This window comes from Pelobates fuscus, chromosome 5 (genome assembly GCF_036172605.1).
Source record: "Pelobates fuscus isolate aPelFus1 chromosome 5, aPelFus1.pri, whole genome shotgun sequence".
Lineage (NCBI taxonomy): Eukaryota > Metazoa > Chordata > Amphibia > Anura > Pelobatidae > Pelobates > Pelobates fuscus.
Window position 1 is genome coordinate 209,797,801 of NC_086321.1, and position 27,056 is coordinate 209,824,856.

At 39.7% G+C, this 27,056-nt stretch overlaps 1 protein-coding gene across 2 annotated transcripts in view; it reads left to right on the forward strand.

Moving 5' to 3' along the window:
- Window positions 1-5,179: 5,179 nt before the first annotated feature.
- The window catches only part of RASEF (RAS and EF-hand domain containing), an 85,529-nt gene continuing 63,652 nt past the window's right edge, over window positions 5,180-27,056 (forward strand). For both annotated transcript variants that reach the window (XM_063457187.1, XM_063457188.1), the window contains exons 1-2: window positions 5,180-6,326; window positions 26,185-26,331. In XM_063457187.1, the coding sequence (XP_063313257.1) occupies window positions 5,950-6,326; window positions 26,185-26,331 (524 nt within the window). In that variant the 5' untranslated portion in view covers window positions 5,180-5,949. The remainder of the gene's footprint in view (window positions 6,327-26,184; window positions 26,332-27,056) is intronic.

Below are 27,056 nucleotides of genomic sequence, written 5' to 3' on the forward strand. Positions count from 1 at the left end.
GACAGTTATTTCACAATTCTGCTTTATGTTCAAATGGAACATTGTATCATACGAAGTCACTATGCCTTTTCCAACTGTCATTGTTTTGCATGTAATATAATCAGCAGGTAAATGACATTGATATACTATACATGCTACTTTAACAAATATGTATTTTAGTAGACTAAATCAATCAACAAGGAACTTTATTTGACGCTGCATTTTCCCTCCACATAGAAGAAAATAAATTACAACTCAACAGTGGTAACGAATTTGTTAACAAACATCTGGCTTAGTGATGTAATACAAAAACATCTATGTGTAAAAACACACGGAAACATTGTATTAAATGTTTAAATCCCTTTTTTATGTGATCTAATTGTTATGTAAAGTCAGTGCCTGGGGAATGGGGGTCAGCACCTAATGTACACATATTAGATTAATATATTGCATGATGTTTACAGTCCATTTTGAAGGTTATTTGGCCATGGATAAGCAATCATTTAGTTGTATATAATTGGAGCTACAGTAGTGTATATGTATGACCTGGTGGACAATTAATTGTCCTTCCATCAGTCACTGGACACTTCCAAATTGTATGAGATGAATCTAATGCTATAGCCATGTTCTACACTTGTTTTTTTTCTGTAAACGTGTATAGTGTTAAAAACACTATTTAGGTGACCGCCCTCCCTTGCCTCCATTAAATAAATAGAAAACGTACCTATATTCCAGCGCAAGAGCTGCCCCTGCCCACACTGCTTCTCCTTGAAAGAGATCATCAGAATTGACAACCTCAGCCAATCCAATACTTTCCCATAGCAAAATGCAGCTCTATGGGGAAAGTTCAGTGCCTCATGCAGAGCATGGAGATCCTGAATATCAGTTACAGTTACACCTTACGTTGTCGCCATGGTCACAGTTACACATTTTTCACAATACTAATTATTTTCCTGATGAGTTGAGAGGCCGTGAATACTTGAAAATTAAAGGGTAGGGAAGGGAGACAAGAAAAATAATAAAATAATGAAAAAAAAAAACAAAGTTTGTACCAGTGACCTCCAGTCAAACAATAGTAAAGGATCTCTGATTTCATCTTACCACAGTAGCCATCTATGTCACTGGCCAAAACCTTGCGATATACTCAAGCCATGGAGTCTACATTTGTGCACATCTGCCAAGATTGCCCTCAAGCGCCGCTGTGAGAGTTTCCATATTGTAAATCTCCTCTACCCTTGTTATCCAATGCTGGACGTTAGGCGCACATGTCTGCCTCCATAGTATAGGAATCAAAGACTTAGCGACATTTAATAAGTACTTCACCAATTTTTTGATTTTGCCACAGGGTCAAACTTGAAGTGATGTAAAATAGGAGCTAGCCATGACATAGGCATCCAGCAATCATCCATCTCTACTGGCAACTATTATAAATTTCAAACAATATGTTTGCTGATGATGTTTTAAAGAAAGCCACACAAGTGAAGTGGTGGAAGTCACTTCAGCACTTGGATGCAGAATTTGTTGAAGTAATGATTTCACTTTTAACAGCAGTGGTCTCTTTTGCTGGCGTCAAAAGAATATTCTCTTCCTTTGAACTTGTTCCTTCTAAATTGAGAAATCGGCTGGGGCTTGATAAAACAGGAAATATGGTTTTATTTCCCAGATTATGAACAAACAAGAGAATGAAGATGCGTGAGCTGCAGAAGACAGATTTTTACGTTTTTCATGTGGACTCAGCTGATGTATTCTGTTTAAGTTTTTTTTTAAATAATTTGTTTTACCACTTCAGTTAAAACATTGATGTCTAAGCGAATACAAGAATATGTGTGCTATATAATGTTATTGTTTTAGTTAAAACAATTTAAGTAGTCCTCCAAATATGAGTGATTGACCTATTGAACTAAAATCAATTCTGATATTGATGTTTTACTAATCTGACAGGTTATTCTCAATATAAAATCTTCCTCTAGTTGCAAATATTAAAGATTATAGCTACCAGTAAGATAGCAAGAATGAGTTGTAAAGGGACACTATAGTCACCAAAACAACTATAGCTTAATAAAGCAGTTATGGTGTATAGAACATGCCCCTGAAGTCTCACTGCTCAATTCTCTGCCATTTAGGAGTTAAATCACTTTTTTTCTGTTTAAGCAGCCCATGCCACACCTCCCCTGGCTGTGACACAGTCTGCAGGAAAATGGTTTCATTTTCAATCAGATGTTGATTTACATCAAAAGTTTTTATCTTCTGCTTTGTAAATTGAACTTTAATCACAGACAGGAGCCTAGAAGGGTCTAGCAAGCTATTAGCAGTGCAGGATATAAGAAAATCTAAAATATTCAGAATTTGTAATAAAGGAAGTATAAACATTAGATGACTTTTATAGTAAGTATTTAGGAAGGCAGTGTAAGTCACATGCAGGTGTGAGGTGTCACTAGGGCTGTATAAACAAAGTGATTTAACTCCCGAATGGTAGATAACTGAGCAGTGAGACTGCAGGGGCATGATCTATACACCAAATCTGCTTAATTAAGCCAATGTTGTTTTGGTGACTATAGTGTCCCTTTAAAAAGCCTGCAGGGACTGACTATACTCACCAAAAAACTACAATAAGCTGTAGTTGTTTTGGTGACTATAATGTTACTTTAAAATTGAAGTGCATTGCTTGTGTATCAATAAAAACTGTATTTATGTTCAATGCAAATCCTGCTCACGATGAGCTACTATAGACAGCTATGAACAGCTTTCAGAAGGCCTACATCTTACATCTGTTCCCTCTGTTGTTAAACAAGTCTAGTCAAGAGGTTGGGACTCACAGTTCATTCCTCCTGCCACTGCATCAACTGGCAAAACCCTCTATGCAGAGTAGAACACTGAATGTCTTTTTGAGAGAGGTGGTAGGCAGAAAGCCAAAGATTTAGCCAGGGCTGCTTACAGGGGGCACAGGCAGTACTTTGGTTATGGGCCTGCTCAAGCACCCACAGTCTCATTTTAATGCTATGCAGTCCAGTTGGGAATATAGAATTATCACCCCCGAGCAAACTCTTTTAAAGATCTCCAACAGAGAGTACCTTACTTGACTGCTCTGACATTTCCTTTGCATATAATCTTCTCTTAATGCACCGTATACTGTGTGAGTGAGCAATACGAACTCTCTGTTGCCCCTAGATAAGCCATTCTACTGTGGCATAAAGGGTAGATAGACAGGAGGATTATTTAAAACATGTATAGTATGTATTGGACTATTGGACTCACTTCCATGTATGATTTAGGGCAGGGGTGGGCAACCTTCGGCACTCCAGGAGTTGTGGACTACATCTCCCCTGATGCTTTGCCAACATTATGGCTGTAAAAGTCGTGTGGGAGATGTAGTCCACTAAAGTGTGACGGTAACCTAGCCCTGCTCTAGATCATCACCATGAAGCACTAATGACCTTACAACACTACCCTTACATTCCATTCTGACCTCCCCCCCCCTATTTTTTTTTTTTACCTTCTCTCTTTTTTCTTCTGATTTTGTTCCATTCAAAATCTTTATTTTTTTTTTCTTGCATGCTTCTACTCACATAGCTAGTGTATTGTAGTGATGTGGCTTATATTTCTCTTTCACTAAGTGAAATGTTTTTCGCATTTCATTCTGATTGTCAATGCTTGAGATTTACTGAACTGGTGCACGTTTATGTTGCAGCATTCTGTAAAACATTTTTTGTGCAAAAATTATAGTATAATATTTGAGCATGCAAGAAAATACAGCATATTAATGAGGCTTGAACCTATCAAATGCATTCAAGATGTATTGGTGTCTGGATAAGTGCTGAAAAATGTCATCCTTGTCAACCACAAGACCAGGACATGGGGAATTTAAAGTGACATGTGCTTTGAAAGGACAAAAGTTTCTCCATTTTGTATGTGCCATCATCCATACATGTCCCTCTATTCAAATATGTAGGGCATCTCTCATGATGTCTAGTACTGGGGAATCGTTGGTATTTCTGTGCCAAGGCAATTCACCAGAGAACTGGCCAGAAAATCGGTGTTCCAAACTGATTATAATGATTAAGAGCAGTGTGACCAAAGTTAATAAGACTGTAATTAAAGGACAACTGTCACCTCAAAACCATTTTTAATATAATAATTATTTTTAACAAGTTTTGAAAGGGAATAGTTTTCCCTGCTCCACCTCCTTGTCTGAGATCAACAAAATTGCCAATCTCAGCCAATCCAGCAAAACGCTGTGCAAATCAGCATCTCCTCATAGAGATGCATTGAATCAATGCATATCTATGAGAAACGTTCATCGCCTCCATGCAAAGCGTGGAGAGGCTGAATTAATGTGTAGCACTGACACAGAAAGCACCCCTAGTGGCCATCTGAGTGACTGCCACTAGAGGTGTTCCTAGGGATCTATGCAGTAATGTAAACAGTGCCTTTTCTCTGACTCAATGAAGCTGTTGTTGTTTTGGAGACTGCAGTGTCCTTTTAAGTATATGTAGAAAAATTTTAAATACTCATTACTACCTTTAGTACATGACTTGATCCTTCAGTCAAATACATACACCTTGGGTCACACAATGCTTGAAAACCAACAGTTAGTGTCCAATGTGCATGATCTTCCCTTCTTCACTCCCGCACAGAAGCAGGAAAGTACATAGAGACTAAATGTTGTTTTTTCAAACACTATTTGACCCAAGGTACATGTTTGTGGCTGAAGGATGTAAAAGTAAGAATGAGGTTCTCTAATTTTTTTTTTTTTTTTTTTTTTTACATATAGTGAATAAAAAAAATCTAGCCAAACCTATTAATTGCAAGGTTAAATGCGTGAAACAGCAATAGAGCACTGTTGGCATATTTGAAAGCCATTATCCACTTAAAAATTTTTTAAAAATTGTAAAAAAAAATTGTAAAAAAAAAAATGATTAGGCTTAGGTGGCATGATTCCAAATCCAAATCAGAAATACATCCTCCTATGAGCAGAAAATACAATATACCTTGGAAAACACTGACCTAAATCCAAACCAGCCATTCAATGCATGTTGACAGAGCATAGGACAGCACTACAGCTGTTCTGTGACCCCTGACTCGGTCAGATTGTATCAATTTACAGTACTGCTGCTCTAAGCACAGCTATAGGAAGAAGGCGGAGAGAGATCTCCTTTGGGGCAAAAAAGACCCACCCACACTCAATCTGAACTGCTGCTCAACAAGTTTGCTCCTCTCTCACCTCACCTTGGACAGTGATACGTAGCAAAACTACCTGTCCCCAGACCTCTTGGCGAGAGGCGGGGCAGAGCTCTCTAATGCTGCTCTGCCCTGTAAGCCCATCAGACCATACATGCAGGTGCAGTCTCCTTACTCATGCAGAGTGTTCATAGTGTTCTGCAGCCCTGCTGTCCTCCGTGCACATCTAGAATGAAAAGTACACTCTAGACTCCAGAACAATGGAGAACATTGGATGTAAGATTTGGATGATGAGGGAATCCAAAAGTCCATTCCCTCTTCACACCTGACCCTCCAGAGGAGGAGATTGGCAGCAGGGCAACTAGCAAGGCACAGGGAGGAGAACCAATCTTCTGTGCTGTCTGTCATCTGCCATCTGGATTATCGCAGAAGGGGTGGAATCGTGCGATTTCCCTATAGAATGTTTGGATAATTTAGTTCAGTTTCTGGGAATTCTAGGTGCTTGCTGGCCACGTCTGCAGATCTCTCTCCAATTGTTGTTTTGTTGCTGCTGCCGGCTGCTTTACGGTGTGCGTTTGGATTAATTACAATGTTTACTCAGCTTATCATTGTGTGTTTTCCAATTCATTTTAGCTGCTGACTCCACTTATTCTCCTTTCACCCACAACTTTTCTTGTTACTTTGTGTTTGAGGTAGGTGCTACTTTGGTCTGCCGGCCACCTATAACAGGCACATTCTTCCGTGTGACTCATTGTTTCTGTCCTACCTGCTGCCTGGAGAGAGCTGCTCTGGATGGAAGAGAAGGACGAGCTGTCCAGGCTCCGTGCCCTCTTCCTCACCTATGATGCCAAGCGTTCTGGACGCCTGAAAAGGGGTGACTTCTCTTCACTGTGCGCGGAACTGAGGGTTAACCCTTCAGAGGTGGAGACCATCTTCCGACGTCTTGATACGGACAGGGACGGGTCGATTACTTTTGAAGACTTTGTGATCGGGTTTCGTGGGGCCAAGGGACCCCAGATGCCAGAAGGTACCTGGAACCCTAGCAATGTGGGAACCCCCCTAAGCCCTCTTACCTCACAGAATGAGGTTCACCATGAGGAGGAGACCTTCAGTCCAGCTTGGGAGGACTTCCAGCTCAGATTGGGAGACGAGGCCAACTTTATCCCAAGGTCAGTCACAGCTGTATACGGAAAATAAGTCAAATCGTATTTATCGTATTTATTTTGGATCTCTAATGTTAAGGCACATGACGGAAATATTCTGTCATGATTCCATGTTATTCCAGAAATTGTGTCCTTAAAGGGTTAAGGTATACCTTAACATAATGAAACGTAAGGCAGTTGTTGAAACATAAGAAAAAATGTCTGATTCAGTAGTGAGAATGTTCCTGAAATAAATCAGCACCAAGTTTGTTGACTTTTAATAAGAACATTTCTAGTCTTTCTTTGACTTAAGTACACTAGAGGTATAATAATATATTAAATATTATATAATATATATTACCCGTTTTTATTACCTATTTGCTATTTATATCACCCAATATGATTTACATTATAGTGCAACTTCTGACAATACATATGTTTCTTTTTAAATAACATATCAAATACTATATTTAATAAATTATTTGCAATCCCCTGCCCAGATGCTTGGAGCCAATGCTAATCGCACCTGTGGTCATGTAAAGATTTAAATTGGGACCCACCCAGTGCTCCTACCTTGAATAGATTAAATGACTGGATTTAGATTGTTGGGATATAGTGCAAGAAATAGAATAGTACAAGTATGATGAATCCCCTTATACACAATGTTTCTGGCAGTCAGAGTTTATTCTCCCCCCGTTGGTGGAGAATATAGCTTGGTTGTAAAGCACTGGGGGAGCCTAAGCTCTAGTATTGAGTGTAAGGGGTCCATGGTCACAGAACAGACATATCATGTGCGCTGTCCTTAATGTCAATATAGAAAAAAATGAGATTTATCCCAAGTCATGATTCCAGCACAATACATTGATTCTATAGGATGGTACCCCATGGTACAATTGATAAGCCTCAACAGTGTGTTGTATTAAATGGTGTCAGATAGTATTATAGCCCTGGGGGTGGAAACATGGGACAACATTCAATTAAAATGATTTTGTTTAACATATGGTACACATGGACTGAGGCAAACAAGCTCTTATTTATCTGGGGCCTGCAAGAATATTCTGTAAGTGAATAGTTATATTTCATGACAATATGTAAAAGTGTCCCTTATTCTGTTACTGTTAAACCAAAGATCAATCTGTTTAATCAATCTATAAAGCTATATGACTCAATCACATCAGTTCCCACTGATATTTATTTTGAACACTCACTGAACCCCAATGTCCTCTGATAGTGCATAAGGAAGGCAATGAATATTGGACACCCTTTATAGTGAATTGAAAAATATCAGGACATATATTAATTCCAAGACTACACAAAATGCTAATGGAAAAAATCACATAGCCCAGTAAGGTGGTAGAATGTTTAGGTTCCTGGAAAGCTGAGACTTTTACAAAAACATAAAAACTGCATGTGAACATCTTTAAAATTGTTCAGAAGTGTTACGCGTATTTTTAAATAGGTCATTTGCATTAATATTTTTTTTGTCTCATTGGCTGGTGAAACTCATTGTACTGGCATGCATTGGGCCTTCTCCTGATTGGCTGCTTGTTCTCTGTCTGTGAACATTTGTTGCATCATGCATTTGACCTGATGCAGTGCTTAATTGGACTATAGCACAGAGAAATTTATTTAGTATTATTGCTGTATAGATGGAAATCCAAGAAGAAAATTTACCTTAAAACAGGGGTCCTCAAACTCCGGCCCCCCAGATTTTGCTGAACTACAACTGTAGTTCAGCAACATCTGGGGGGCCGGAGTTTGAGGACCCCTGCCTTAAAACAACTGCTAAGAAAACAATGGTAATACAGTGTTGGGTAATACTAATAGCTTATAGGTTTAGGACATACTTTTAATAATTATAATTCTAACCGGTAAAACATTCGGATTTATATATATATATATATATATATATATATATATATATATACATATATTAAAAGTACATGGTGCATGTCCACTAACCGGGGTAAGCCATGGGCTAGGGACATGCAGCACAATTTGTTTTGACACCTCCTGCAGTTGTGGCTAAGTTAACCACTCCCCTTCCCACCCACTTTATTTATCTCTTCCTCTTATATTTCCATTTTTTTCTTCAACAGTGATGGAAAATCGTTGGCGTCCTCTAACATTTAGTGAAATGTGGTTGCTTGTAGCGGTGATTTGTCTAAGCACCAAAAACCACTGCAATGCTGTCCTTTTACGTTTAATTACTTAGAATTTGCATAGAACAGGCCGATAGTGTCTGTCAAAAGATATGTCCTTGTGAAAACTTTCAAAACAGGAAGTTTTTACATTTTACACCACGCACAGCATAATGATAACCTAACTAGCAAGTGCACTGGATTTAATGCTTCTCTATGAGAAGCATTGGATTGGAGGAATATGGTAGCTGCAACGCATCTGCTATGTTCACAATGATTCTCAATAAGAAGCATTGCATGGTACTGAGATTATCCATCATGCTGATTTCACAAGAGGCAGAGTGGCTGCAGTGGGAAGACTCCCCTGAAGCTGAATTATTGGTAACTTTGTTGCCTTTTTTTTTTGTAATTTTTGAAGGGGGCTCTTATGTGCATTATTGGATGAGCTTATATGTGCGGCAGTTAGAAAGCAAGTATGATAGTATATGGAGCTTGGTTAAGGAGGCAAGCTTATAATACAAAGTACTACAAATTCTTTCTATGCTTTATGCAAAAGCTGTAGAGTTTTGAGTATGCAAAAACGTAGCATGTTATTCAGCATTAAGTTATTAAGTGTATTAAAGTTGTTTTGGTGGCAGGAGTGCCGCTTTAACATTGAGGCAGCAATAAGGTTTCCACCTTTGTTGGAAAAAAATACCGGCTATGTTAATTTGCATAATAATCAATTAAATATGTATGTCATCACAAAACACAATGCTACCTAATGTTACATAACATTGCAAGAAGTGACAAGAGAGGTAAATAAACATTTCCAGTGGGAAAGCTTCCTAATTTACTTAAAAACTAAATATTGGGGGCAGAGCTAAGCAACTGACCTGAGCAGATGAACGATCGATGAGCTCTGGGCTAATCTACCAAAATCCTGCGAAAATAACATATTTACAAGCCTCAATACCACTGCCACATAGCCCCTAACAATCATGGCCAGGAAAACCAAGAAGCTGAAACCTGAGCGACCAAAGTATGAATATAAGTGGTCTTCTCTGCCAAGCACATGGCGCGTTTCGGCATAAGATGGCCGCCGACCTGGGGGATTTCTACAACAACTCAGACGAGCTGTCCCCAGATGAAAATGAAGGTGGATTGACACCGTCCTCGCAGCCTCCAATTTGAAAATCTGTGGAATATCGGAGAGCATACCCGCTGAAGAGCGTCCACATTTCACCAAACGGCTCGTAACCCATCTACTGGAGCCCAAGCAATCCAGAAACGCAAACCTGGAGAAAACGCCTAAATCTGCACCAAGAGTTCTGATAGTGCAGTTTTGCAATGTAGCAGACAAGACACAGATGCAAGTGGCGCTTAAGGGGACTGCACAGCTCAACTTCGAGAACATGGCTCTCTCTTTCTTTGCGGATCTCTCCGGCAAGACACTTCAATGGTGCAAAACACTACAACCCCTCACAGCCCTGGTCCGCAACCACTTCAAAGAATACCGCTGCAGATCTCCACGGGCCTTACAAGTAAGACAGGGAGACGCGGTACACTCCATCACGGATATCTCCAAAGCACCCGCACTCCTCACCAAACTAGGTCTTCCAGGGGACTCCCTACAATGCTCTAGCAACCAGGCAACGACCTCAGTGAACCATAGATAAGACCCGACCACGATCACACCATTTTATCCTGAAAACAACAACGGCAGTGGCAGCGGCTACAGTACCTACCTGAGATGGTGAAGTAGGCACCAGGAGCTTACCTCCTATAATGCATGGGACTCCCCCACACTGTGGTTCAAAGTTGGTTAGACTTTTAGTTAGTCTTTTAGTTCTGGACCTTTCTCCCTTTTGATTTTACGTTTTAGTGGCCCACCTGCCCGCACCACTAGCCAGTTACACTTAATTCCTACCTGACTCTAAGCCAGGCTCTGACATCTCTCCCCCCTGCCTCCGACACCATAGACCCCAGAGATCAGTTACCTAGGTGTGAAGGAGGTGTAGCTATAGCTCAAGTCACAACCTGCCATCTCCTGCTACACAATTCTGGTACCTCACTGTAAACCCCCAGGCGGCAGGAACACCTGTCCCCACCATAGGTTTCAAGCATATTTCAGTGTTGGTCCTCGCTCTTGAATACCTAAATTGTTCATATAACTTAGAATGACTAAGTAACAGCGAATGCTTATTTCTCACCTTTTTACAAAAATGTTCAAGTACAATATGTGCCACAACGTTAGCACAAATGTCATGCTCTCTATCGTTTGATATGTATGTTGGGGCTTTGTATACTCTGTGTTTGTGTAGTATTGTGTGATCTGTATTCTGTGTATAGAAGTGTGTGTCATTGTGTATATACAGTGTGTGGTGTATGTATAGTACTGTACTGTGTCTGAGTATGTGTGTGAATACTGTAAGTGTATACTGTGTCTAAGTGGGTGGATTTGTCATTGTGTGTATATAGCAATGTGTGTCTGTCATGTATAACAGGGGAGGATATTCTGGCTCATTTTCTTTCACTAATCTCCCAGAAGTCCAGTCAGAGAAAAATACTGGCATTGACGTATTTTTACAGTACTGGCACTAGCCAGAAAGCCTTAAATACCGCCTGCGCCGGTAAAATACCCTAGGTCACAATAATTGAATTTGGGAATCTGGTTATTCCCCAGTATATAGTTATTTATACACAGCTATTGGACAAAACAGAGTGTATCCTCCAATGAAGCAGGAGGATAGTAAATTAGGAGGAATAGACCTATAGCGCTACAACGTATACACTAGACTAGAGCACCGAAATTATAAACCGGAATGGCTACTCAAATGCAAATTGAGGATAGCAACATTACCACAGCATCTGCAAACACTTGACCTGTGCAATGTGACCAGAGACAATATAGAAAACACAACTGTCATCTGTATGTTTAATGAAAAAGATTGAAATAGTTTGAAAACTAATCAAATATCATATTGAACTATTTGCTCAAGAATTGCCCAATTTTGGCAGGTATTTTTGTGCAAGTGTGCAGATGACTAGTTTTCCAAAATTACATTAAGAGACCAATTAAAATACTGTTTATGAAAGCAAATAAGACCTAATTCGTCTAGCCAAGGGTGCTCTGTAAACATTCAGAGATGTTGCTGTCACGTGCTGGCACAAAACCTTAATTAATTGTAAAATGCTTTAAAATATGTGGTGTTTTCAATAGTAATAGCATGAATAAACATACTATGTTTAGAGAAAACAAGTGTTGCACAGGGATTGCAGAAAGGGATGGCACATTTTCTAAGATATGTAAGAGTCACCTGTATTGAAACATATTGACATGTCTTCTAGTGTTAATAAGATTAAAGATGGCCCTCAAAAGCAATTTTATCTGCCATGATCTTAGTTAGCCCCGAATTAAAAGTATTATTGTACAATGGTGATACACAAATCAGTGAGGTATCAGATAACATTGCATTTCTACTAGCTTGAGATTAGAGTGATATTAGAGTGAGATTTCAGCACTTGAACCAACATGTAAAACTATACCTTATTGGTGTGAGTTTGGAATAAAGAAAACTATTATATTTTTTCTCTGCAGGTAAGATATCAATAAAAGATTATTTGTAATTAGCTTAGGGAATGTGTTCCTTGCACCTTGCAATATTTTGCTGGCTGCCATGTTGAGAATGTAAAGATAAAAAAAAAAAAGTAAAAGGAAATATAGTACAATTAATGTAATAATATATATAATTATTTGAGGGCTTCTCAACTCTTGCATTCTCAGGGCTTTATTCTAACTTGTGCAGCATGTGATAACACTGCTGTACTGATTAAAGGAACACTCCAAGGACATAACCATTACAGCGCGCTGTAGAAGCTATGGTGCCCTGGCACCAAACCAGTAAGTTTAGACATTTTAGAATGGTTTGACTTCTTATGTGCTTCTGACCTGCTTCTCCTGACTGAGCTAAGATGATGGTGCAGGGCTTAGCTGATGCTCTCAGCCAATGAGCTAGTCCTTCTCAGTCAGAGAGTCTGAAGCTCCTTCTTAGGAGCTACCAGCTATACAACTGTGAATATTAGAGGCATAGTGGATTGGGGGTATTTTACTATATTATATTGCTTTCATCATTCCCTATAATGTGAAATTGACACTTCCATATTATCAATTCTATATTGTCAGTTACGTTTATCCAAGATGGCAATGAATGGTTGAGAGGGCTGTAAATAGCTCCCTATCGCTGCCATCAAAGTTGGATGAAATTTACACTGATAATGGGATAGTATAAGTTCTCCATTATAAATGGGGCCAAGGAGGCATGTGGGTCAGCACCCACAAACTCTTTACCCCATAACCAGTGTGCCTGGCTGGGTGCCTCTGCCAATCGCTGCTTCCTAGTGCTTTCTGAGTACCACAAGCACCGCACCAGACACCATCAGCCCTGTAGTCCACTTCCAGCGTTACAGCTTGGCTGGGGCCTCGCCATCCTCCACCCACCCTGGACCCAAGACCCGGATCCAGCTTCCAGTGGGCAGACCTCTCCTACTCCAGAGAGTGTAGCAGGCTGCTCTTACAAGAGCAAGTGATTATAAACCAGAGGAGTATAGTGATATAGCAATCCCCAGAGCAGATGCAGCTGTTCCCCCACACATGAGATGAGACTCTATGTTGAAGGTAGGCAGGAACTCGTTTAATGGGAGCCACAACTGACCTTATATGCAAGTACCCATGCAAGGGGCACTCCCCCCTGGACCTGAGAGTAAACCACAGTACCAACAATTACACAATCACATTGGCTCTCAGATCCAGGGCAGATCCACACAAAATAGATTAATCCCTCCTCTGTACCTGGGAGATAATTGAGTCATGGACTGTACTAACTCAAATATCTCCAGGCAGAAAAAACAAACAAAATACCTTAAAAACATACAAACCACCCACAAAAGTTACATCCCATGATAGCCCTGATCTGGGTGACCAACATATCTAAAATCCAGATGAACGATTTCACCGAACAGTGCCCTTCTAAATTTTATAGAACCGAACGCAGGCGATGATGGAAGTCCAGCGGTGTTTGGTAGTTTCTGTGTCCAATTTTAGTTCCATGAGATTCATGCCCAAACACCGCTGCCTGCTTTCATGCGAACAAGATGGCCACCACCTCGTGGTTGTCCATAGGAATTGCAGCCACCCAGATAAATAATTAGAACTGTCAGGATTACTAGTTGATCCGGCACGTAGAATTGTGTCACACAGATGGCTAATAGGTAACGTATTACCGGGCCTTAGAATGGCCGGACTTAACGTACCAATGAGTAGTCAGGATACTTGCCGAGGTCAGGGGATACACAACGATAAGGGAAAGCCAGAAGTCAGGGATACCAGAATACAGGGAAGTCAAAATCATAGCCAAAGTAAAAAAACAGAAGAAACATGAATCAGGAACACGCTCTTGGGCAACCACTAGGGAAACCACGACAGGGCACTGAGCAGGATGAGAACTGGGCCTAAATACCCCTCCTCTGGATCTGATAGGCTGTAATTGGCCTTTGACCCCAAAGGCAGTTACCAGGTTCCAATTTGCATAATTTCTGCTCAGCACAAACCCTCCTGTGGGTTTGATTACTGCTCAGCACAACTTTTCCTGTTAGAACAGTAAATGTCATTAATCACATATTTATATGAGGATGAATACGTGACAAGAACACTGCGGTGAGAACCGCTCCAAGGTGTTAATAGGTGTTAACAAACTTCCGGGTGGTAACTGGTTAATTCGGTTGTTTGGTAGTCGAACAGGACAATGTTAGAATAGGAGGGGAATGCAATCTACCGAACAGAATAGCAAAAAGGCATGAACAAGGTCTTTTATGAACCTTTTTGCATGTCCCATAGTCCTGAGGCAGGAGGCTGGCAAACAGGCCCTTCCAAGAACCAGTGGCGAGGTTATTTTCGCCACAACCAGTACACACTGGTCAGCCACAACATTAAAACTACCTGCCTAATATCGTGTATACTCCTTCGTGCTGTCAAAACAGCTCTGATGCATTGAGGCATGTACTCCACAATACCTCTGAATGTATCCTTTGGTATCTAGCATCAAGACATTAACAGCAGAACCTTTAAGTCCTGTAAGTTGCGAGGTGGGGCCTCTATGGATCAAATTTGATGTTCCACCATGTCCCACAAATGCTCAATCGGATTGTGATCTGGGGGATTTGGAGGCCAAGGCAACACCTTGAACGCTTTGTCATGTTCCTCAAACCATTCCTGAACAATTTTTGTAGTGTGGCAGGATGCATTATCCTGCTGAAAGAGGCCACTGCCATCAGGGAACACGAAAGGGTGTACGTGGTTTGTAACAATCTGTAGGTCGGTGGTACGAGTTTAAGTAACATCCACTTGAATGCCAGGATCCAAGGCTTCCCAGCAGAACATTGCCTTTGCCGGTCTGCTGTATTCCTATAGTGCATGCTGCTGCCTTCTCTCCCCCAGGTATACCTAATCTAAAAGAAAACATGATTTATCCGACCAGGCAACCTTCCTCTATTGCTCTGTGGTCTAATTATGATGCTCATGTCCTCATTGAAGGATCTTTTGGTTGTGTATAGAGGTCATCATGGGCACTCTGACTGGTCTGATTACTCTGCCACCTTTCTGTCATGGTCAGCATTGAAAGGACACTATGTGCACATAGACTACTTCATCCCTTTGAAGTGGTCTGGGTGCAGGGCCCCTGTCTCCCTGACACTGCAGTGAAAACATTGCAGGGCTAAGATAATCTATAGTGGTTTAACTTTTTGCATGAGGACACTTTGCATGAGAAAGTACTTCATCTCCAAAATCCCCATAGGAAAGCATAGATGCAATGCTTTAGTTTGGGGAAACTCTAAAGCTAGCACAGCACTTGCCGAGCATCCGCATTAGGCTCATTGCCGTGACATTGCTGGAGGAGAAGTCCGCTCTATTACATATTACACACAGCGCGCAAACATCACACATTACATATGGACAGCAAATATCACATACACTACATACAGCTATCAAACACCACTCACAAACATTACACATACAGCCTTGTCCTGTGTGCTCCGGCCTTTAGTTTGTGATTGGACAGCTGTATAATTGTGTGGTTGATCTGCAAGGCTTCTTGAAGGAACATATTATACACAAACATGTATTCCTGACCCTATAGTGTTAAAACCACCATCTAGCCCCCTTGAGTCCCCTTGCCTCCCTAAATATAGTAAACACGTAGTTGTATTCAAGTGTGCAGCTGCTGGCACTGCCCCTATCTGCCTCTGACCTGCTTGCTGTCTGCTGACATCATTAGAAGTGGTGGTCTCAACCAATCACAATCCTTCCCCATAGAATTATCTGAGACTGTAAAGGAGGCAGTTTAGGGGCAGAGCCAGCACAAATCAAACACAGCCCTGTCCAATCAGCATCTCCTCATAGACTGAAATTGAATCAATGCATCTCTTTGAGGAAAGTTCAGTGTCTGCATGCAGAAGGTGGAGACACTGGATGGCAGTGCTGCTTACTCTGCAGCACTGCCCAAAGGAAGCAGCTTTAGCAGCCATCTGAGGATTGGTCAGTGGAGTTTTCACTAGACTGTAATGTAAACACTGCATTTTCTCTAAAAAAAAAACAGTGTTTATAGCAAAACGCCTGAAGTGTTCTACTTACCAGAACAAGATTAGATTTCATATACACCCAAAGGAAATATGCAAAACAAATTACACACATATTTTCTTTGGGGTGTATCTACTAGACTGTTAGATATTTATATATATTTTTTCCAGTAGAGTGTTCCTTTAAAGAACTCTCTCTACCCTGTCGTTTACTAGAAATATCAGAATATCGAGCATTATCTGGTTTCAAATTAAACTTAAATAAATGTGAAGTCCTTAATATATCTATGCTAGATACAGATTGTATGTCATTACAAACATAGCTTCCCTTCAATGGATGTATCACACAAATGAGATACCTAAGAATATGGATAACACAACATCAAACTGAACTTTACCAACATAACTTCCTTCCGATCTTAACTCAAGTTCAGAAAGACCTTTAACAGTGGCATGATCCTACTCTCACATGGTCGGGTCGAGTGGCAGTGGTTAGAATGAATGTTCTACCCAGATTGCTGTATTTGTTCCAGACCATTCCACTAGCTCTGCCAACGGCGTTCTTTTCCTCTCTTAGGTCATCACTTTTGAGGTTTGTCTGGAGTGGAGAGCGGCCCAGGCTCCGACATGAATTATTATGCTTACCGAGATCAAGGGGTGGACTTGCCCTTCCAGGTATATGCAAATATCACCAGGCAACTGCCCAATAGAGTATTCAGGAGTTGCACACGGCAACTGTCCATAAACAGTGGATCTCCTTGGATAAATGTATCTCAGGTTCTTCTCTAGAGGCCCTAACTTGGAATTCCTGTAATGCAAAGATTATTAACCCAGGTATAACTTCCTCTGTACACCACACTCTAAAAATATGGGCGACAATACAAAAAGCAACATATCTGTCACCAACACCTAGCCCATTAATACCTTTAACAAGTTATCCAAGAGTGGGTGGAGGTCTCCCTACCTGTGCATGGGACTTTATTGGAACAACAGATTATATCCCTTTGAAAACCGTCTTAGGAGATTTTGGTTTATAGACCCTACAGGAACTTATTGGGGATTATACACTGTCTGAGATTCAAGATTATCGTTATACTCAATTGAAACATTTGTATAATTCTCAACCGAATCGAGATGATGTCCACCGAGATTTGACCTGGCACGAAGAACTTTGCAGAAATCAAGATGAGCTACAGGGTTCTATATCAATAATGTATCCACAATTACTTGTGGTAGGGCTGGAGCATAACCATACTTTTAAAAGATGATAGGAAACCCTACTAGGAAAATCTATATCAGATGCTGAATGGGAAAAAAATTTAGATTCTTCACCACAAGAGCTCGGTCACTTCGTACTACCAATAGAAATAATAAATTATACTGCACTCAAAAATTTAGAAAATGTAATGCTCTATTTAATGATTCGTACTACCAAGAAGTTAATTAAAATCTTCTGTCTTTTTGGTATAGAACCCATAAACTTCTTCATCAAATTTTTCCTTCTGCATCGGACACTTGCTGGAGATGTAATGGAGCAGTAGTAACTATGCCCCATATATGGTGGGACTGCACTAACATTCAATCTTTTTGGGACATGATTAGATCCGAAGTTACTAAAATTATAGGTGAAACACCACCATTTGAAATAGATCATGTTTTATTACATTCTACACCACTAACTATCTCAGGGATTTGCTCTAAAGATTATAAGTAAATTACCTTCTTGCATTTAAACTTACAGTACATACTACACTATCAAAGTTTCTCTCTGCTCTTTATTTTTCCATATACCACCTATATCCGTATTTGCATTTGGAAGACCAACACCATCTATACCAGCCTATATCCTTAGACGGGGATTATACCGTCCAGGCGCTACAAAGTAGAGCTCTTGTATAGCTCCTCCAAATGTGAGTGGCTCTCCTACAGAGATTAATTGAATATCTTTCCACCCTGCACAAATTGTATTACACTATTATTGTCTGTTTTCTTTCTGAGGTTTTCAACCAGCCACCACATATTATAACTGTATGTACGTATAACTCTGGGTGCAGTATACTCCTTTCTCTTTTTTGCTTTTGTAACACGAGGTCTGGAAATCCTCTTATTGTATACAGCAGCCCTCACTTACTTATTTATTGTGTCATATAGATCGCCTATTTCTCTTTGTTCCACTAACTATCTCTAAATATAAAAATTGTTACTTGGCTATCTCATAAATGCTGCAAAATCTCCTATACCAGCTTTCTGGAAACAAAGAATGGTCCCTTCACTGACACAATGGATAGAACGAGTGGAAGAAATTCAAACTGCAGAAGCAACACAGGCTTATTTAATCGGAACACAGGAAAAACATAACGCTTGATGGATGCCCTGGATGACATATATGGCTCGACATATAGGGGGATCAGACAGGGTGCCGGTGGAAGGACCGGGGAGTGGGTAGTGGGGTCAGACCGGCCTTGCCCTTTCCCTTTTTTTTTCTTCTTCTCTCTATTTCTGATTTTACTTTTTGCCCCTCTCTCTACCCTCCCTTTTATCCTGATGTCCCTCCGCCCCCCCTCCGCCCCCCCTCCGCCCCCCCTCAGACAGACAGCCGTACACACACAGGAAGACATCCACACACACAGAGCAGGCAGTCACACACAAAGAGGCAGACAGCCCCACACACACAGGCAGACAGCCACACAAACACAAACAGGCAGACAGTCACACACACACACAGGAAGTCACACACACACACACACACACACATAGGTAAACAGTCACACACAGGCAGACAGTCACACACACAGTCACACACACACATACACACACACACACACGCAGACAGTCTCACACACACACACAGTCACATAGACACACACAGGCAGACAGTCAAACACACAGACAAACAGCCACATACACGTACAGGCAGACAATCACACATTATGGAGGAGTAGAGGCAGTGCTGCTCTTGGAGACCGGTTGTTGGGGAAGCAGGGACTGCTTCCCCTACAGCAGTTATCCGGCACTTTTAGCCCCACCCCACCATCAGTTTAGCTCCACCGCATGGGACGCTTCACCCCTGCCGCACGGTAAGCTCCGCCCTCGGCACAATATTTTTATAATCCATGTGTGAGCTGTGTCGCCCGCATGGCGCCCCCTGCTCCCATGGCACCCTGTGCGGCCGCACAGCTCACACTCCCCTAGGGCCGGCTCTGATTATATGTATTTAATATCAGAACTTCATGAGGGGCACACATAGTTGGTGTACATATGTACAGTGCCTTGCAAAAGTATTCACCCCCTTGGCATTTTTCGTGTTTTGTTGCCTCAACCTGGAATTAACATGGATTGTTTGAGGATTTGCATCATGTAATTTACAGAACATGCCCACAACTTTGAAGATGTTTTTTTTTATTTTTTATTGTGAAGCAAACAACAAATAGGACAAAATAACAGAAAAAAGTCAATGTGCATAACTATTCACCCCCCTAAAGTCAATACTTTGTAGAGCCACCTTGAGCAAAACCATGGTACAGGTTTTGCTCAAGTATATCCCTGTATTTAGCACCATCCATCTTTCTCTCAACTCTGACCAGTTTCCCAGTCCCAGCTGCTGGAAAACATCCACACAGCATGATGCTGCCACCACCATGTTTCACTGTGGGGATGGTGTTCTTTGGGTGATGTGTTGGATTTGCTCCAGACATAGCGTTTTCTTTGATGGCCGAAAAGTTAAATTTTAGTCTCATCAGACCAGAGCACCTTCATCCATACATTTTAGAAGTCTTCCACACGCCTTTTCGCAAACTCAAAACGTGCCATTTTGTTTTTTGCTGAAAGTAATGGCTTTCTTCTGGCCACTCTGCCAAATAGCTCAACTCTATGGAGCGTATGGCTTATTGTTGTCCTATGTACAGATACTCCAGTCTCTGCTCTGGAACTCTGCAGGTCCTCTAGGGTTACCTTAGGTATCTGTACTGCCTCTCTGATTAATGCCCTCCTTGCCCGGTCCGTGAGTTTTGGTTGGCGGCCATCTCTTGGCAGGTTTGCTGTTGTGCCATGTTCTTTCCATTTGGTTATGATAGATTTGATGGTGCTCCTGAGGATCATCAAAGATTTGGATATTTTTTTTATAGTAAATGGCAGTGAAATTGCAGGGGAATGATCTATACACTAAAACGGCTTTATTTAGCTAAAGTAATTTAGTGACAGTGTTGCAGAGACCCGCTCTGCAGGAGAACGCCCGGCTGCTGGGAGATGAGCAACAGAATGGGCTGTCAGAGATACATTGAATGAGCCTTCACACAAAACACAGTGATAATCACACAAGTCATTGAGAACAAGCTGTGGAAACGGAGTGTAATATATGAGCTGCCTCGATGCTCACATCTGCAGGACCATTCTACCCACATGAACTTTGCACACTACAGCTTGCAATCAGCTTGCACACTGATCAGCTGTTGCAGGAAGAGGTCGGGTGCAGGAATCCCCGTGAGTGTCAACTTGAAGCGTGTTTTGCTGCCGGCCGGTCTCCGCACACCGCGGTCTTTTTTTAAGGCACCGACCGTGGTGCAACGTGTTCCCTGTTGGAGTGCCTTTTCTACTTACCGCGGTCTTTTTAGAAGATACCGACCGCGGTCCAGCACTACACACCTCACACGTCGGACTTCGTCCTGCTCCCGAGTATTCCTCTGGTTTATACCTCGGTGGGGGCCCCCACCGAGGTAAGGTACTTTTATTGAGTTCTCTCATTTATATTTTGTTTCATTTTTATATCATTGTGTGTTTTTTACATATCTAGATAGCTATATTATATCATATATTATATTAATCTAATCAATTATAGATCTATCTAGCTATCTTTTTATTTATCATTTAATAATAAATATATTTATATTTGTATAAATTTTGGTTATTTTTACAGTTTATTTAGGAGCGCACATGCATTCTATATCGTGAGCTTACACTCAAATTTAGTCGCTTGTATATGTATGTTGCTGCCCACTTAATTTTTTGATATTAACTACACCGTGTTCTTTGATCTGTTACTTTTGATATTTTTTTTATAACCTAACCCTGACTTGTACTTCTCAACAACATTGTCCCTTACTTGTTTGGAGAGTTCCTTGGTCTTCATGGCAGTGTTTGGTTAGTGGTGCCTCTTGCTTATGTGTTGCAGCCTTTGGGGCCTTTCAAAAAAGGTGTTTATATGTAATGACAGATCATGTGACACTTAGATTGCACACAGGTGGACATCATTTCACTAATGATGTGACTTCTGAAGGTAATTGGTTGCACCAGAGCATTTTATGGGCTTGATAACAAAGGGGGTGAATACATACGCACATGCCAATTTTCTGTTTTCTATTTCTAAAAAATAGTTTTATGTATATATTTTTCTCATTTCACTTTACCAACTTAAACTATTGTGTTCTGATCTATCACATAAAATTCAGATTAATAAAACATTGAACTTAAGGCTGTAATGTAACAAAATAGGTAAAAAGTCAAGGGGGGCGAATACTTTTGCAAGGCACTTGCAAGGTAACTTGCTCATTTCAACAGATCATCAGTGAAACTATATTTTCACTTTTATGTTCATAGCTTAATGGAGGTGGCACTGTTATTTTTAGGAACATAAAGAGCTCAACATTTGATTAAAGAAGTGTGAATTGTAGCAATGAACTGATGATAAAACAAATTACAGGTAATATTATTTTTATAATACAGATAATATTATTTATATAATTTATGGCACCTACCCTTTATGCTCCAAGTCTAAACTCTAGTTTTGGAAAACAGCATTCATCTACTGCAGAGACATTGCTTTGAGGCACAGACTGAGATGAATAGTTTTAATAAGAAATCAAGTTGTAGAAACATTTGCTCACTTATTAGCAACACAAATCGGTTTGGAAGTATCAGTCATTGTCTGCCCGTAAAACAGCCTGGGGTACATATACCAATATTTAAACATGAAGCCAGTATAGCTTTTCAAATGGAGTAACTGGAGTACTCTATTTGGAAAAGCCATACTGGTGAAAAAGTGTTAATGGATGTTACTACTTTGTAATTTAACTGTTCAAGGATTTTGGTCACTACACTCGTGTGCTGTGCCAATTACCTTTTTTTTATTTTGTTTTAATACTGGTTTCATACTTCCTGGCATCCTTTAACTCTACTCCAAAGAAATCCTAGGTAGGAATCAAACCACCAGCGCTGTCATCATAGAGCAGTTAGTCTGCTCTATATTTGTGAGTATATGTTAACTATTTTTATTATATACATCACTTGTTTTATTGAGAGCACTATCTGTAGCTTTTCTCTATTTCTCCCTGGGTTCCTGTCATTGTGAACCAGACAGACACCTCTAATACATCTCATAAGTGGGTATTATAGCACCGCACGCTATATACACTAGCTGGCTAAGGCTCTATAAAATGTGAATGTGATACTGTCATTTTTTTAAATTACATAACTAGATTTGAAGTATTACACTATTTCCACCCTTTCGGCTTTTTTCTTTCTTTATACATCAACAAGAAAATAAAGACAGCTGCCCTACCCAAAGAAAAGTCCTTGCTGTACTAAAGACTAAAACGTCTACTATCAAGAGACTATTATTTGTGAGGACTATCACATTGACATATTTCTTGTTTGTTCCAAAAATCTATTAATTTTTTTTATATGGTCTTTTTTTTTTTTAAATCTTTTTATTTCTGAAACAGGTAATTGTAGTTTGTTGTGTGACAGTCTTACAGCGCCAGAGAACTCCTTACACCATAAGCACCACAGTGTACTGTACTGGTTATGGTGCTTACAGTCCAATTACACAATTGAATAAAACATGGAAAATAACTAACCACTAACTCACCACCATTAAACTTTTTCATGTGCTGCTCAGTTTCTTTTACATGTATAGCAAAGATATGGCAAGTGGTATCACAATCCATCTCTGTCATGGTAGTCTACCAGCGCATGCAGCTCAATTGAGGAGGTTCTAAAAAAGCGGTTAAACATTGAAAAGGGGATATGTCTCATGTCGAATGTGCCTACTGATCCAACTGATTTTTGTGAGGGTTTTCCCACTTTTAGTACATTAGACAACTTATTAGAACATTGGGGATTTATTTATTCCCCCCCCCCTTTTGTGGGATTCTTTGCCCCTTACGATTCAGGTCGCCTTTTGTTATTGCCCTCTTCACTCCCCTCCCGCCTGTATGTACTCCTCACTTTGGAGTTGTTGTAAGTCACAATTTGTGCCCCAGTTATTTTTCTACTGGGACTTCTAAGTGACTCAGTGTCTTTTTCTGTGTGATTTTTTAGTAAATTAATAAAGTATATTACCGATCCCTTTAAGTATTAGATTGGGACAGATCATTCTTTCCTTTGTTTTCTTGTTACAATTCATACGTTTACCCAGGGTTAACCCCTCATCTGTCCCCGTTTTTTTTTTGTGATTTATACTGGGCTAACTTTCTATGTAACTTATTAGAACAGAATAATTTGGTAAAGCTTTCTCCTGCTTTTCTCATTTCCAATAACTATGTTCAAAGGGGTGAATTTCTAAATTGTAATTTTCTGAACTTACGAACATAAATTTGCTAAATGCATATATGCATAGGAGGTAGATATACATAATATTATAGATCCTGGGACGTGACAGTTTTATTTATACAGTTCTTATCCAAATTGTATATTTTTATGCAGAAATTACAGTTTCTGCTCGGAGATTGATAATAAGGCATCAAATAACAATGCTGAACATTGAGAGATGGGGATTCACTCCTCAGTATTCATTTTTCAAGATAATATGTATTTTATTTTCTCTCTTAGCCGTTAATGTTTTCATGGAAACCACCGTATTGAGTAACACGTCTACCTGAGCTTTCTCCCGACTGTACAGGAGGCCTTGTTCAGGATTACAGAAAATAACACATAATTGCATACTAGTGCTGAATGCAGTTCTTGAATTACAGAGAAAGGGTTTAATGAAATGAAACGAAACCTAGGTGAAATGAAAAAGAGAGAAGATTATTTTCATAGCAGTTCAGTGTTATCCGATTTCTGAATTTCCTTGTGTTGTCTATTGTCTATTATGTTATCTGTAATACATTTTTGTTTTTCAATATAATTTTTATTGCACATTTTTATCACAAAGTTTAAAAATACAAAGTCAACTACAAAGTCAATACATTTGGACACATGCTTGTTAGAGAAAAGATACTTTTTTCCTGCTATTGTATCTAATTCATTATATGAATTCATTATATTATATATAAGACCTTTTATTCTTTTTTCTATTTTTGCTTCCTTCCTTCTTTCTTCTCTCCCCTTCCTTTTCTCTTCTCCTTCTTTGATACACATACTTGAGCGTTACAAAGTATTCTAATTCATAGCGTTGAAAGTATCAAAAAGTTACTACTAGCATATGTAGCATTTAATCTGTCCAAACCTTGCAAGTATTAGTAAAAAACACAATACATACTACAGTAAGAACACAAAAAAATAAAAAAAATAAAAAAAAAAATATATATATAAATAATATTACAAAAATAATAAAGATAAAAATTTCTCTCTATCGAAGGAGACTGAGAGGAGAGGGGATAACAATGTGCATTTTCTAGACTTTCTTAAATTTAAATGTTATTACATTAAACCATGTTTATTAAACTTATTGATTCATCCCAAAAAACATTATATCTAAGTTTTTTGTTATTAAAAGTTGGAATATATTTTTCTATATTTATTTGATGGTTTAGTTGATGCCTGATCACGCACCAGTTAGGTATGAACGGACTTTTCCAGTTCCTAGCTATGATTAGCTTAACAGCTGTCAACACATGGAGTAGCAAGATCAAATCTTTTTTTTTTATATTAGGTATCTTAATATGTAAGAGCATCAGTTCTGGTTTTAGGGGTATTGTGCACTTCAGGATTTTATTTTATTCCCCCCCCCCCCCCCCCCATATCATGCCATAATTCTTTAATGGTCGGACACTCCCACCATATATGTAAAAACTGCCTCTTTTATCCCGTATTTCTAACATTCAGAAGGTTGAGTAGGAAATATTCTATTTATCCTTTTAGGGACTAAATACCATCTGTTTAAAGAATCACTATAGGCACCCAGACCACTTCATCTTAATGAAGTGGTCTGGGTGCCAGGTCCCTCTAGGATTAACCCTTTTTTCTATAAACATAGCAGTTTCAGAGAAACTGCTCTGTTTATATTTGGGTTAATCCAGCCTCTAGTGGCTGTCTCACTGACAGCCGCTAGAGGCGCTTGCGTGCTTCTCACTGTGAAAATCACAGTGAGAAGACGCCAGCGTCCATAGGAAAGCATTATAAATGCTTTCCTATGAGACTGGTTGAATGCGCGCGCGGCTCTTGCCGCGCATGTGCATTCCACCGAAGAGGAGGAGAGGAGGCGGAGAGGAGGAGGAGAGCTCCTCGCCCGGCGCTGGAGAAAGAGGTAAGTTTAACCCCTTCCTCCCCCCAGAGCCCGGCGGGAGGGGGACCCTGAGGGTGGGGGCACCCTCAGGGCACTATAGTGCCAGGAAAACTAGTATGTTTTCCTGGCACTATAGTGGTCCTTTAAGATCTTATAATGCAGCTCATACAGGTTCAAACAGTGTAGACTTTTACTAAGCATCTGAATTGAGTTGCACCATTCTTTAATAGAGATTTGTATATCTAGATCTCTATTCTATTTCAATATTGCTGGTGGGTAGTATTTCTTTTCCATATTATATAATCAAAGATTTGCTTTAGAAAGTAGTTTTTTTAATTGTCCTTAACATTAATAATTTGGTCAAATATTTTAAATTTGCTTGTTCATTAAGAAATGTTAACCTTTTCTTCAGATAAGATCTGACTTTTAGGTAATCATAAAAGTATTTTTACAGCAAAAAGGGTTAAACCTAGATGGACCTGGCACCAGGACAACTTCATTGAGCTGAAGTGGTCTGGGTGCCTATAGTGGTCCTTTAAGCTGTAGTTACTCTGGTGCCTACCTTGAGTGTCTCTCTAAATCAATATTTCTTATCTCTGTTGCTTAAAAGTGTACATTTTCATGTATTTAAAACTGAGGTGTGTTTTTGCATATTAACCTTTCAATCTGTATTGTTGTTTAATTGCAGACGTGAACAAGCCAGTGTTCTTTATCAGAACATCAATATAGTGGAACCACTTTTAATACAGCAATATGAACATGTAATTAGGAACTTTGTTCGGGAAATAAGACTTCAGAGTACAGAAATGGAAAACCTGGCTATTGCTGTGAAAAGGTAGAGTCATAGTTCAGTTACTGTACTTTAATATATCGGTACATTGTATTTCCTTATATGTGGAGTTCACAGGAATGAAAAAAAAATGTGGATTGCATTGCTTTTTACTACATATTTAAGGGACACTACACTGCCAAACAAAATAAATAAAATTCACTATTTAGTAACTATACAGTAAGAAGTCTTTGCAAAGCTCTAGGCAATTGCCTGCTTTTTCACTTTACTTACTTTGAGCTAAGCAAGTAGGATGTAACAAGGCTCATTTATAAAAGTGCCACCTTCTAATGAAATCTTCAGCAAGCTGAAGTGCTTTAGAGGTCCGGAATGTCCCTTTAACAAGTATAGTTTTAGAATGCTAGTTAGACACACATAAGTACTTGTGTATTGATAGGAAATTAATAGTCATTTATTACATTTTCCCTTTTACATTCTGTTAAATAAAATAATTAATTACCCTGGCCACGCACGAATGTAGCTTGTTCCTTAAAGGAACCCTTTAAACACTTACCTGACAGCCACAAGAAGCAGTATTAACAGTGCATTGTAAACATTTCAGTTTCTCTACAACTACAATGTTTTATATTGCAGGGTTAAGGGTACAGGGACACCACACCCAGATCACTTCAATGAGATGAAGTGATCTTGGTGCCTATAGGGTCCCTTTAAGTGATTTTAGTAATTTAATGTATATTATAATTGTTTATTTTGCCAGGGGTGAGCATAGA